General features: G+C 31.4%; 2 protein-coding genes across 2 annotated transcripts; both read left to right on the top strand.

The window, feature by feature from the left end:
• The first annotated feature begins 4,278 nt into the window (after positions 1–4,278).
• Positions 4,279–6,561, top strand: LOC7480750 (sm-like protein LSM2). Its single transcript, XM_002304013.4, has 3 exons — positions 4,279–4,431; positions 4,516–4,674; positions 6,230–6,561. Exons 1-3 carry the CDS (start codon positions 4,429–4,431, stop codon positions 6,347–6,349), a joined length of 282 nt encoding a protein of 93 aa, XP_002304049.1. The 5' UTR covers positions 4,279–4,428; the 3' UTR covers positions 6,350–6,561.
• A 3,028-nt stretch (positions 6,562–9,589) lies between these two features.
• On the top strand, positions 9,590–14,006 carry LOC7461528 (uncharacterized protein At4g06598). The gene is made up of 5 exons (XM_052450990.1): positions 9,590–9,769; positions 10,895–11,627; positions 12,653–12,732; positions 12,843–12,965; positions 13,339–14,006. The coding sequence occupies exons 2-5, from the start codon at positions 10,915–10,917 to the stop codon at positions 13,530–13,532; spliced, it is 1,110 nt and encodes a 369-aa protein (XP_052306950.1). The 5' UTR covers positions 9,590–9,769; positions 10,895–10,914; the 3' UTR covers positions 13,533–14,006.
• The last annotated feature ends 224 nt before the right edge of the window (positions 14,007–14,230 follow it).

The raw sequence follows: 14,230 nt of genomic DNA, 5'->3' as shown, positions 1-14,230 counted from the left end.
GGTCATCTTTTGTCAAAAATATTGATTTTAAATACGTCACCCTTTTTATGTACTGTTTGCAAGAATAATTGATGGTAATTTTTATTTTTTAAAAAAATTTATTTTTTACATCAACATATTAAAATATTCAAAATTATAAAAAGCAATTAATTTAAAATAAAAAATACTGACACATTGTTATGACACATTATCATTGTCAATTCTAACCATAGTTTTAAAATCCGGCCCGGCCCGGTGGGTTGACCCAGGACCCGGCCAATTCGGGGCTGGAACCGGGCCGAGTTAAAGAAAAAATAGAAAAAGTCATGACCTGGTGTGACCCGGCCGACCCGGTGACCCAGAAAAATCCGGTCAAAAACCCGGTTGCAACCCGTTGACTTTTTTTTGTTTTTTTACTAAAACGACGCCGTTTTGGATTTTTTTAAAAATAGGAATTGACTCGGGCGACCTGGTCAAAACCCGGTGATCCGGTCAAAACCCAGAACCGGGCCTTGGATCGGACCGAGTTTAAAAATTATGATTCTAACCGTTAAAATATTTATTTTAAAGAGATCAACTCTCTTAATTCATTTTTTAGAGTGTGATTGAGATTGTTTTTAAAAGTGTTATTCGGTTAAAAATATATCAAAGTAATATTTTTTTATTTTTTTAAAAAGTTATTTTTGATATTAGCATGGTAAAATGATTTAAAAAAATATAAAAAAATAATTTAAATTTTGTTTTTTAAAATTTCATGAAAAGCCACTGAAACCATGTAAAATAAAACCATTTTACATGCAAATTGCTTCCATTAAAAGTCTTCGTATTTGCTGATCTCCTCTTTCGTTCTCTTTTATCTGATTCTCATCTCTTTAGCCACTACCTTGCTGTCTACTTCTTCTACTACTCTTAACATAATCCCTTCGATTCTCATAAAAAAAAAATATATATATTTAAAGCTCCAAAAGGAAGCAACGAAGGGTACTGAGGGCTCAATCAGAATATATGATGGAAATGGAAATGATGTCCAGAACTTTTGCGTCTGTGATCAATAACAGCGTAGAATTAATGAGAACGGTTGTTTTAAAATAATATTTTATTTTATTTATTTAAAATTATTTTTAACATCGACATATTAAAATAATCTAAAAATATAAAAATAATATTTTTTAAAAAGATATTTGAGAATATTATAGCAGTTGTTTTTTATTCGGAAATGTATCCAAATAATGTCTTTTTATAAAAAAATTATTTTTAATATTAGCACATCAAAATAATCTGAAAATATAAAAAAATAATTTAAAGTAAAAAAATAAAAAATTAATTTTTTAAAAAAACATTTTTAAAATATAAAAAAAAATTATCCACGAGCCATTTAGATGAAAGCCTTGATTGAATTATCAAGTTCTATATATATATATATATATATATATATATATATATATATATATATATATATATATATATATAAAAGGTTGCAAGAGTGTGGGATTTTAGAGTAATATAAAAAAATTATTTTAACATTAACACATTAAAATAATATGAAAATATAAAAAATAATTTAAAATAAAAATAATAATAAAATTTAAATTTTTTTAAAAACATAAAAAAAAACAAATCATACATAATTTGTTTTTAGATGAAACCTTGATTGAATTATCAAGTTCTATATAATATCAAAGTCTTAAAGATGCCCAACCAGCCGGAAAAAAAATCATGAGACACAAGCTATTTGGCAATATATATATATATATATATATATATATATATATATATATATATATATATATATATATATATATATAATAGGTTGCAAGAGAGTGGGATTTCAGAGTAATATAAAAGATGTGAAATGAGCCACCCGTTAAAATCTTTTGAATGAAAATTTGAATTTAATTAGAAAATTAAATATTCTGGAAAATTTGAATTAGAAAACCCAAACCAATGGAGAGTTATCACAATAAAATAAGAATTTAATTACAAATATTCTGGAAACAAATTGATCTCAGATCTTGATATAGAACTATATCTGAAGGCAATTTATCATAACAAAGTTACAAGTTGTAGGCAAATCAAGCATGGAAGGCAACAAGTAGCCTCAACATGATCATTGACATATCACTTTTCTTGTTTTATTTTAATTTCATCATACATTAAAAAAAAAATAGCTCATCATTGACCTAAGAGTTACTCAAAGGCTTATTGTATAGAAAATAAAGGTATAATATAGCAATATCAAAATAAATAAAATCATATAACCCAAGATTTATTCCTATATCTCTTTTATCCTTCACCATGAGCACAAAAACTCAAAATTATATTAATTAAATCTTTATTTTGAGTTTGTTCCCTAGAAATTATTGATTTGAATTCTATAAATCTTAGAGCCATTGAAGGTTTACATGGCTGTTAACTTTAGAATCCGTGGGATTAATTGAGGTACACGCAAGCTGATCCGGATATCCATGTTAATCTTTTTAAAAAAGAAAACCTTATCCTTTAAATCAATTAAGGAATCGTGTGACCTATTCAATTATGCCCTTTAATGGTTTGATTATCAATTAAAAAAAACACGTAATGGCATAGACAACAAGGGGAAATACCCATATAAAACCTCATCGATCCACTTGGAAACAACCAAAAAAAAAAAAAAAGAAGCAATTATTAAGCTAAGAATTAAAAGGTCAACGCTAAATTTTTAAAAAATAATGTTTATGCCGCAAAAACAAATAAATTCTAAATTAAACATGTTATTAAGTATTTTTTTTCTTTTTAAAAGATAATTTTTTTTAATATAATATATAAAAAATAATTCCAAGTGTTTGATATTGCGTTTTGAAAGTGTTTTTGAAAAAAATTATTTTGTTTTAATTTTTTTTGTTTTAAATTAATATTTTTTGATTTTTTCAGATTATTTTGATATGTTGATGTCAAAAATAATTTTTTAAAAATAAAAAAAATATTATTTTGATGTATTTTGAAATAAAAAACAATTTAAAAAATAATCGCTACCACAATCCCAAAAACACTCCGCACCCTGACCTCACTGCAAAAAAAAAAAAAAAAATTAAATTATAATAAAAAAATTACTTGCTGAAAGAATTTAAATTAATATCTTGAGATAGAGAGTTTGTTAGGTAATGCAGATATTTTTTTATAAAGTATTTTTTAATTAAAAATATATTAAATTAATATTTTTATTTGTTTTTTTATAATAATTTTAACATTCACCCGTTAATTTTTTTTGGAAAAGGATATCTCATGAACTAGAAATTGAACGGGCAACATAGTAAATATAACAATTTTAAATGATTTTAATTGAACTCCCAAGAGATTAATTACCTTGCCATAGAACACAACAACAAGGTTTCTGCACTTCCGATGCCTGCCTAGTTCTTCTCCAGCTATATTATCTACAAGGAACCTGTCAATAGAAGACATATTTATCACTTGAAAGTACTGCAATCCATAGAGAGAAAAATTAAGGCTGTCTTTCTTTTGTTGAAGCATGCCAATGAGATAGCCAAGACTTCAAAACAAAACGAAAAAAAAAAGAGAAAAATTAAGGTTGTCTTCAATAGAACTGATGGTGCTCGACTAACTTCTATTTTTAAAAAAATTAATGTTGGTGTTCGAGCTAGTTTGAGTACATTTTAATTAATTCTACGGGTCTTGAAGTTAACGATCATATAAGCCTCCAATGATCCTGAGAGGACTCGAACTCGTGACTATTGATGAGCAAACCCAATGCCTGACCAATTGAGCTATCCTTCATAATTAACTTGATAAGGTAGACCATTACAAAAATAGCTGGAAATAGTGGTACGCGTTTTGTTTCATTCCATGTTCCAATAGCGTTTTTATTTATTTTTATATTTTAGTTTTAAATATTTTTAGATAATTTTAAAAAATAATCTTTATCATACTCACAATCTTCCTGAGAAATGAAAAGTTTGTGCATGCCTTTCAATACTTTAACTATTACTTTTGATTCAGAGGTGGTAGAATGATATAAAAAACTCTGTATTCATCTTGTCATTTGTATTTGATAATTCGCAGAGTGTGTTAAATGTCAAGACAAATATTTAAATCATTCTAAAGAAACAAATTCAAATACTTTTGAAAAGTATTTATTTAATACTAGTAGCAAAACAAATATTTATTTAATTCATTAAAATTTAAAAGTATTAAATGTCAAGAAAAATATTTAAATATAAAATATAAATATAAAGGTAGATTAAAAAAAATCTAAAATATAAAGACAAATTAGAAACAAATAAAACTATAAGGACTGATAAAAAACAAAGCCTGGAATATAAGGACCCATTGAGTCGACACTCGACTGTGGCTCATTAGGGACACCGAGTCCCAGCAAAGAAAAGCAAAGCAAACCAGGCCCTCTATAAAAACTGAAGCAGTGCAGGGAAGCAGTAGAGCTGATAAGATTAAATGGTAATTAATCTCTAATTCCCTAGTCTATTTTGTGATTATAAGTTAAAGAATATGATTTGATTTAGGTATTATGGTGGGGTGCAGTTGTTTTTTTCGTATTTCAAGGATTTGGTAGGGAAAGAAGTGACGGTGGAGCTGAAGAATGATTTGGCTATAAGAGGGACTCTTCACTCTGTGGATCAGTACCTCAACATCAAGCTCGAAAACACTCGCGTTGTCGATCAAGACAAGTATCCTCACATGGTACTTTACTCTCTCTGTTGTTTAAATTCTTTTAAAACCCTAATAATTACATGTCTTTTTTTTTTGAAACCCTACTGGGTTTTATGTTAAATTAAGATCCCACGTAGAAATATTTATGCTTGATTTGATGCAATTTCAAGAACCACATAGAATGTGTAACAATGGAGGTTTCGTGTTTGCAAGTTGACGCAATTTCAAGAAATATAAGGTTTATACTTGATTTGATTTCAAGAACCACATAGAATGTGTAATAGTGGAGGTTTTATGTTTGCAAGTTGACGCGATTGAAGAGTTAGAATGGTTGAGTAAGGCTATGAGCTAGTCGATATCAAGCTCCTCTGCTCCTTCCAACATTGGACCCAAGTGTTGTGCGTGCAAAACAGTTGAAACCTCATGGTGACCCAGGATTTATTCTTTGGAGACCGCTCTGATGCCCAGGTTAGCTAGCTTGTTGTTGAGAACAAGCTTGTGATAGATTTTAAAGCAAATGGGTGTGTGCATACCCCAAGTTATGCATCGAAACCCTCTCTTCATAGAGGTTTAACTTGCTCATATAAAGTTGGATTATGAGTAGACATTCAGGTTGTAGATTATTTGTAAATTGTGTCCTGATTAGGATTGCATTATCACAATCCTTCACTGACTGAACTTCGTATTCTTCTAGAAGATCATAATTATGTCAAGTAACCATTACTAGAGTTTTGGGTGTTTGTTTTAAGGATGACCGATGATATGAAAGTGGGTTGAATGAAAGTTTTAAGAAATCACATTGTGCAGATATCACATATTTTTGGAATTTCATGTTGTGGCTGGTTTTATATTTGCAAAGGGATTGTGATGTCATTATCTGCTTCCTAGCTTTCTATAAGATAGCACATCTAAAAAACCATGTGTATCTGTGCTTGCCATCTTCAAAGAGTTTGTATTCTGCTGTTGTGATGTTTGTTTTCTTATGAATAGAAGAGAGAGTTGTTACATTCTCTGTTTTCTTTCTCTCCTTTTCTTCTATTTCAAAAACGTCAAGAAGAGTTTGGTTTTGGTATTTGGATATCATTTCTGTCAATCTGGCCAATGATTTATAGTTTCGCTATAAAAACATGTAAACTGATGCCTGCAAATTTAATAATTCTGAATAGGGATCACAAAAAAAATATTCATTTGTTTCTCCTATGAGATACGAGCCAATCATACAATACACAAGCGAGGAGCAAGAAACTCAGTATTCATCTTTGCTCAGAGTTCTGCTGACAAGTCCTCTATATTTATGCATTGTTGCATTTGAGGGCGTGTGCTATTTTCGTTGTATAAATGCATGAAGATGTGCATCTTTAGGTTTTGACATATACACAAACACACCCAAAGAATGTTTTGAGGACTAAGACTGCGTTGAACTCTGGTTATTGATGTTATGCCGTGGATAATTTCCCAGAGTTTATTTTCTCTATCTTGTGTTTGCTTCAAGTTAAGATGTCCGTATTACTTTACATTATTTGACAGTCCTGTTTGTTTTTGGGATTTTCCATATGATATCTAATGATTTTGTGTTAAATTTCAGCTTTCTGTCAGGAACTGTTTCATAAGGGGATCAGTAGTGAGATATGTTCAACTTCCTCCAGAGGGTGTGGATGTTGATCTGCTTCACGATGCCACGAGAAGGGAAGCTCGGGGTGGCTGACACTCATTTGATTAGACTTTTCCAAGTACTTGCCTGGACATCTGATGTAATTGCTTTAGTTTGAACAAGCTTCTTCTCATTCTGAACCTGGATGTTTGTACTGGTGACAAGTTCATGAACATAGAAGTTAGACTTCCTAGCAATCCAGAGAGAATGCTATTGGGTTTAGCAATGACAATTTGATTGCTTAAAGAAGATAATTAATCTGCTAAGCTTAGGATATCGATTAAAACGCAATTTCTTCCTTTATGTATATATGTTCGGCATGTAGGTTGCAGTGTTTTTCGCAATTAGCATCTTTAGAGGCGGCGCTGCACTGCGTCCTCGGACAATCTGATGTCATGTTCCGTAAATTGAGAGCAACTAAGTATGGGGTACAATTCCTGTGATGGAGATCGGAGCTTGATTTGTAGCTCCCAATCAACACCTGGAAATTATTAATTTTACCATGTAAAGTTGAAGTTGAGATGCGAAGTTTTTATGATTATGATTTGAAAAAATAAATTTAAAAATTATTACAAATCCAGCTTTCATCTTCATAACAATACCTAATTGTTCTCAATTTATGCAACATTATGAGATGTATTGATTAATCACACGGTTTCTAAACTATAGCTATCAAATGGTGTTTTTAGTAATTTTATTTAGTGGTATTTATTATGTTGGAAGGTATTTCAAATCATAGAATAGAATTTGGATCTTATAAAATTAAATAAAAAAATATTAATAAAAATATTTTTTTCAGTGAAAATAATAAAATCAGCGAAAACAAATAAATAAATAAACAAATTATTTTTAGTAATTTATTTTTCATTTTAAATTTTAAAACGTGTCCTTTAAAAAAATGGAATCCATAGAAATTCCACGTGTCAATAAAAGTTAACAGAAAATTGGATTGATTTGAGATAAAGGGACTAATGTTGTCTTAACATCTAATTAACTGATAAGCATCCAAAAACTCAAATTGGAATTACATGTCTAGTTTTATTGAAAATCTATACCATAAAAGCCTTTATTGTCATTAAATCGGAGCAAGATGCGTCCAGGATTCTGTATTGATTGGATACACCAAGAGCAAGAGGCTGTGGTAGGCAGCACTTTTAGCCATTGTTTTAAGTGTTTTTTTTTTTTTTTTTTTTTTTGAAGGTGTGATGATTTTTTTTTAAAGGTACAACCCTTTTAAAATATAAACCACACCCTTAAAAACTAAAAATACATGCTTTTTGTGAGGGCTCCATAAACAAAAACCAAAGCCACCTCCAAACCTGGTTATCAATTAGTTGATTTTTTTTTAAATTAAATTGATTCTTTAAACCTTTGATCTTGATCTTATTTTAGATTAATTATCTAGTTATGTTTTAAAATTACAAGCATGTAATTGTATGTTTTTGGGGTACACCTCACAGGGACGAGGATGCATGCTCCATCTTCATAGATATTTATCGCCATCCTTGAGAAAATCATTGCATGGACAAAATTATAAAGAAGAAGAAGAAGAAGAAGAAGAAGAAGAGAAGAGTAGGCTTGCAGGAATATTACTTGTACTCTTCTTTTCTTCAGTGATGAAGATGAGCAACCTTTTGCAACATGATCACGGATAAAGTATTGACATGCTTAGAGGATAACGATTGTTTTTTAAAGTATGTTTTATTTATAAATATATTATATTAATATATTTTTTTAAAAATTATTTTTAACGTTACTTTTCTTCAAAATGGTCAGAAAATATAAAAAAATAAATATATAGAAATTAAAATTTAAATAACATCTGTATTTGTACTGTAATTAATCCCAACAAGAGGCATAAAATCTCGGGGGCTGGAGACATGTTGGATTTTATAGGTATGGAGTTTTGCTGTCTGCTTGTGCACTTTTATGTGTGGGTGCCGGCTGGCTGGCTTCTTCTCCGCTTTATTAATATTATAATAATGTGCTGTTCCTCTCTTTCCTTCTCTTTTATTTAACCATAATTATCATATTCTATCACCAACTTGCAAACCCTTTACGCGTAATCAACTCATCTCATCTCATGTTTTATTATTAATATCCCATCATTTACTTTTATTTTATATTTAGTCATATCTACTTAAAATATTTTATTATTGTTTCCAGATTGAAGTAATGAAAATAATAAGAACAAAAAATATGTACTTTCTTGTTTTATTAATAACATAAATTCACTTAAAAAAATATTCATTTTATGTGTTTTATACAATGTTTGGTTATTGTTTTGAAATACAAGAGATTGTGATATGTTTTCTTGTAATTTTTATTTTAAAAATACATAGATATACTTAAAAAAATTATAACAGAGATCACTATCTTAAAATTTGATACAACGAGTTGACCCGTGATCTCAACGAATGAGGACCTAAGCTAGGTCGAGTTTCAACAAAAACAGGAAGAGAATTGACTCGATATAATCTGATCAGAAACCCAGATTTACCCACAACCAGTCAACCCGGAAAAAACCCAATCAAAACCCGTTGCTTTTTTTTTTTTCCTCGAAACAAAGTACATCTTTGAATAAGCTAAATTAGACACCACAATGGCAGTCTTGATTGAAATGCACACACCCATTAAACCATTAACTAATAACAATCACAGCTAGTTTTTGACTTCATAAGAAATACTCCTATTTTAAGAAATGAGAATGGCACCTCCACCCTCAATGCCAACTAAGCTACATGCTTCATTGGCCTTCATGGATCCAGTTCATGCCCTAAAGGCAGTCATGCACCCCCACATCATAACGTTTTGCCCTAAGTTTTCCTGGCTAGGCTTGAATTTACTATTTTTGAAAATATATTATCCTTAATCAATGCATTAAACTGATATATAATGCATTTTAAAAATATTTAAGAGAGAGATTTCGCATTAATGATAAGTAAATTGATATAAAAATGCATCTTATTAAAAAATTATCAAAAAATAAAAAATTAAAAAATAAACAAACACTAATAACAGTTACTCAAAAAAGGGATTTACATAATTTTTTTACTTTTGAAATATCACCAAGGATTTATTAAATATTTAGAAGGATTTATTAAGTTATTTTAAATATATTAATTTATGTGATGATGCGTTTTTAAAATCGCTTGAGGAGTAAAACCAGTTTAAATGAATACACAAATACCTTTTACGTCGAAAAAAATAATAAAAAAATAATACTGCTGTAATTTTTCCGAATAATAATATCATAAAGTGAACTATAAAGAGAGTATAACTCCAATTGTCTAGATTTTCAATCCAGCCCATTTGAACAAGGAGAGAGAGAGAGAGAGAGAGAGAGAGAGGTCTCCTCTGCATTGAAGGGGAAAAAACCCTAAATTAGAAAGACACTGTTCAGTTTATTTGATTTCTCTTCTCTTTGTTTTGAATTTGCATTTAGAGATCTTAATTTCTTCAATCCACCAAAAGGTAATTTATTTATTTATTTATTTATTTTTTGTGTCCAAGCGAATCTGTTTTTGATTTTGATTTTCATAAAGAAAAGTTGAGATTCTGATTCAATTTAGCTCTTTTTTATGACACATTGCAGTAATTTTTTAAAACAAATCACAAATTTTGTTTTTTTTGTTTCAGATATTGCACGCCTCTGATTGTAGAATTTTTGTTGTTTGGTTGCCAAGAAAATTAGGAAATCAAGAGAAATTTGCTATTTTAAATTGAGGGTTTCTTTTTTTTTTTTTTTTTCCGGGAGCTGAAAAAACGTGAATTTTACTTTCAGATTGACGAAAATCAATAAGTTTGTTTAGTCTAGAGTGTCATACTGAAATCTTCTTTTCCTTTTCGTGGCAACCAAACAAGGAAAACTCTACAATCAGAGGGCTGTAATGTAGTGTTTTTCTGTTGAGTATTCTGTTGTTAACTTATGTTTTAAGTTGTGAGAGATGCTGCAAGGAATTGCTGTTTGCATTTTTCTTGATTGTTCTTTTTAATTTTATTATATCCTTTTGGTTTTGGATTGATAGCCTTGTTGTTTTTTCTATTAAACGTGGTAAAATTAGTTTCTGTAAGACTGCATGTTGGCCTGGCACCAACATGACCAAAAGGGTTGATGAAATTGAACATAAGAAAGTTGATTAAATTAGGAAAGATAGCACACGAGTTGCTTTCAGGTCCGATTTACTCTTTTGAAACCTTGTCTTATTAAGAGGGTCAGCGTAAGTAAATCTTTGATCATCAAAATCCAATGGATGGTAACCGGTGATTATTAAAGTTCATTGCTGAATTTGTGACATCTGATTTATTTATTTATTTTTCCTGCTTTTGATCTGGTATGCTGTTGTTATTATGCCTGCCTTGAATGTATTGAGAAACGTAGAGAACAGATTTTGGTGGATGGATGTTGTCCCCTTCTTGTTCGTTGTGGTTTCTTTTATTAGAGAATATGGGTTTTACGAAATATTTTGTGATGTTATCTGTATTACTCTCTTTGAGGCCTCTGGGTGGATGTGTTCGAGAGACCATAAAACATTAGAAAATTTCACCAAATTACCATTAAAAACCCTGATTTGTTTTCTATATCTAATTCTTTGACAGGTACTGTTAGTGCTTTGGCTATGGAAAATTCCAAGGGGTCAGCGAACATAAGAAATTTGATGTACTCAGGGAAACATCCACTACTTCCTCCAAAAAGTCCTTTTCCTAGTGTTTCGCCATCTTACATTGATCATGTTCCCAGCAATAGTTTTGGATCAAAAACTGCTCAAAAGCCTAGAGAGGGAAACACACATCATCAGCGAACTTCTTCTGAGACTCTCTTCATAGAGGAGCAGCCTTCGTGGCTTGATGATCTTCTTAATGAGCCAGAGACACCTGTTCGTAGAGGAGGTCATAGGCGTTCATCAAGTGACTCCTTTGCGTACATAGATGTAGCTAATGCTTCTAACATAGATTATGCAGAGCAGGATGACTACATATATAAAAATGTGATGTCCATACCTTCTTGGAGATCTCATGACTTTGATCATCACCAAGATGTCAGGCAAGCTTCTCTCTATTCTGAAATGAACTTGACAAAACAGAAGAATAGGGTTTGGGATTCATCTTTAAATGCCCCTACCTTTCCAAGTAGTCTTTCCTCTGTCAGGGAGAATGCTGGTATGCGGAGTTCAGGATCATCATGTGCCCCACGGGAAGCAGATTGTGTTTCGGAGAGTGAAAAGCAAGATCCACTCGATGGTCCACATGATCCAAAAATTTCATTAGAAAAAAAGGACAGTTCAAATTCCAAATCTTCTGCATCAGATACTGATACAAAACGTGCTAAACAGTATGTCCTTTGTTACTCTTCTTCATTATTCAATACCTCACGCTTACTTTGATATATTACTTGGACATGGAGCATGAATGAAATCACGTTATTGGTGTCATCATTTAATCTTACTAGTGCCCTCCTCTCCTTTCTGTGCTCAATGCATATTTCTTTGATGCACTGGATGGATCAAGCCCCATTAATGGTGTCCAAATGTGTATTATTGTAAGATGCATTACAAATAGTAATGTAATTATTTCAATTATTTCATTATGTGGATCAATTATTTCTGTAGGTTGTGGATCAATTATTTCTGTAGGTAGATTGCATGACACAACCTTAAAGCATAATTACTGGAGAGCTGATTCATGAACTCTGATTCTTAATATGAAGCATTACAAGTATGATATCCATAGACTCAACGCACTCGTGACCCTACTAAAATAAAGCACCAAATAATTCTTACAGTATTAAGCTCAAGAAGAACAAAAGTTTCCAAAAAGAATAGACTAATACAAAAGGGAAAAAAAAATAAAATTCCATATCACAGTTCATTCTGTCTACTGTATATGAACTTGTGACCACCTCTCGGTGCTTTCAGTTGTGAAGAATTGTGTACTGGTCTAGGGTAGATTCAGATAAGATCCTATTCTTTCCTAAACATAACTCTTTAACATTTTTTTTCATCTTGTTGAGGAGGATGTGTTTCTTCCTTCTGCATTTTCTACTTGACTTCCTTGGTAATCATATCTGTGGGCGACAGATATCTTTCTTTCTCTGATCTATGAATATGCTGTGGCTTATGCTATTTTTACATTTCTGATGTGTAAATAACCAATCTAAAATTTGGTATGATGTCTGACTGTTAGATGTTTCTGTTTGGTAGTTATTTTAGAGGTAGTTATTTTAGAGACCTGTTTGTAGAAGCTAGAATAGCTACTTATAATATGAATGATATGCAGAAACGAGAAAGTTCATGTACTCTACAATGAGTCGAAAAGCGATACTTTTGTCTATAACACTTAAAATGATATCTAATGCAGGCAGTTTGCCCAGCGCTCCAGGGTCCGTAAACTTCAGTACATAGCTGAGCTGGAAAGAAATGTACAAGCTTTGCAGGCAAGTATCTCTATCTCCGCAGAAGCTGCCTGTGAGGTGTAATTTCCATTTAATTTGTAAGAGTGTTGAATGAATTGCAAGATTTTATGATGTCATAATGTACCTCACAGGCAGAAGGATCAGAAGTTTCAGCTGAGCTCGAATTTGTCAATCAGCAAAATCTTATTCTAAGCATGGAGAATAAAGCTCTTAAGCAACGGTTAGAAAATTTGGCCCAGGAGCAGCTTATCAAATACTGTAAGCACCAATTACTGACTTCTTGACAGTTAAGGTGTTGATATATTGTCTTTTTATCTTTCTCACTTTGGTTGTAGATTTTTTTTCTATAGAGTCAAGAAGTAGTTCTCATTGTGAGAAGCTGTTTGAAAAAAATTAGTTTTAGGCCTATTTATTTTTTCATAATGCTAGCATATAAAAATGAAAAGAGTCAATTATTTAGTTTTAGGCCTATTAAGTTCTATTCTGAAGATTTTAGGGTATAGAAGTAATGTAGCAAGATGACTGAGATAAAAAGGATAATGGATTGAGAAATCATCACGAATGAATATGCTTTTATGTATATATTCCTTTTCATGTTTTTACTCCTAAACTTTTTGAGGTGTGTTTTCAGTGGAGCATGAAGTTCTGGAGAGGGAGATTGGAAGGCTACGTGCCTTGTATCAGCAGCAGCAGCAGCAGCCACAGCAAATGAAACCTTCTAGCCATCGCCGTAGTAACAGCAGGGACCTGGACTCCCAATTTGCAAACCTCTCTATGAATGCCAATTCTAGCCGAGACCCTGTGACTGGTTCACTCCGCATTTAGACATGTTTTAGCCATGAGATTTGATGTGCCACTACTTTTCCTGCGTCGGGCTTGCAAAGTCTAGCTGTTACCATATGACCATAATTGTTGTTACCATTGAGTGGGATAAAGGCCAGCTTTCATCCTATTCTCCACCTGATTCTCACATTTTGTTTCTCTTCTTTCTTGTCTTTTTTTAATCTGATTAATATCTTCATGTGCACCTGGTGGTCATTGATCAGGCAGATGACTCACCGGAGGTGATAACTAAGAAAGAGGTTCCTATTTTGGCCTCTCCTGTATGTTCAAGTTATCAGAAATCAGGAAATTTGTATTCATTTCTGACCCATTTAGATGATACACTATTTGGAATCTAATGTTGTGAAGGATCGTTAGGGTCGATATGTATGCACTGTCTGTAATGTTATTCATAGGAAATTCTTCCTTGTAAAATCTTTTCAGTGAAATCCATGTTTGCTTCCTGCTCTGTTTAAATGATGAGAAAAGCTATATTGGGTACAATTGCTTTTGCACAGGTTTGGGAAGGGCTTACAATTTACCTGATACTTTGCTCAGGTTACTTTGGTTTACAGAATCATGAGGTTCTCTGCTCTGTTGATTTTGCTTTGATCATAGGTCGTTTGAGCCTACATTATATATACTTGGCTGCCCTTCTTTTTTCAATTTGCATGCTCTGATTTTACAAGATAAAAAGTTGA

This window comes from Populus trichocarpa, chromosome 3, assembly GCF_000002775.5.
Source record: "Populus trichocarpa isolate Nisqually-1 chromosome 3, P.trichocarpa_v4.1, whole genome shotgun sequence".
Lineage (NCBI taxonomy): Eukaryota > Viridiplantae > Streptophyta > Magnoliopsida > Malpighiales > Salicaceae > Populus > Populus trichocarpa.
Note: the sequence above shows the minus strand (reverse complement) of the source record. Positions and strands in the feature narration are given on the sequence as shown.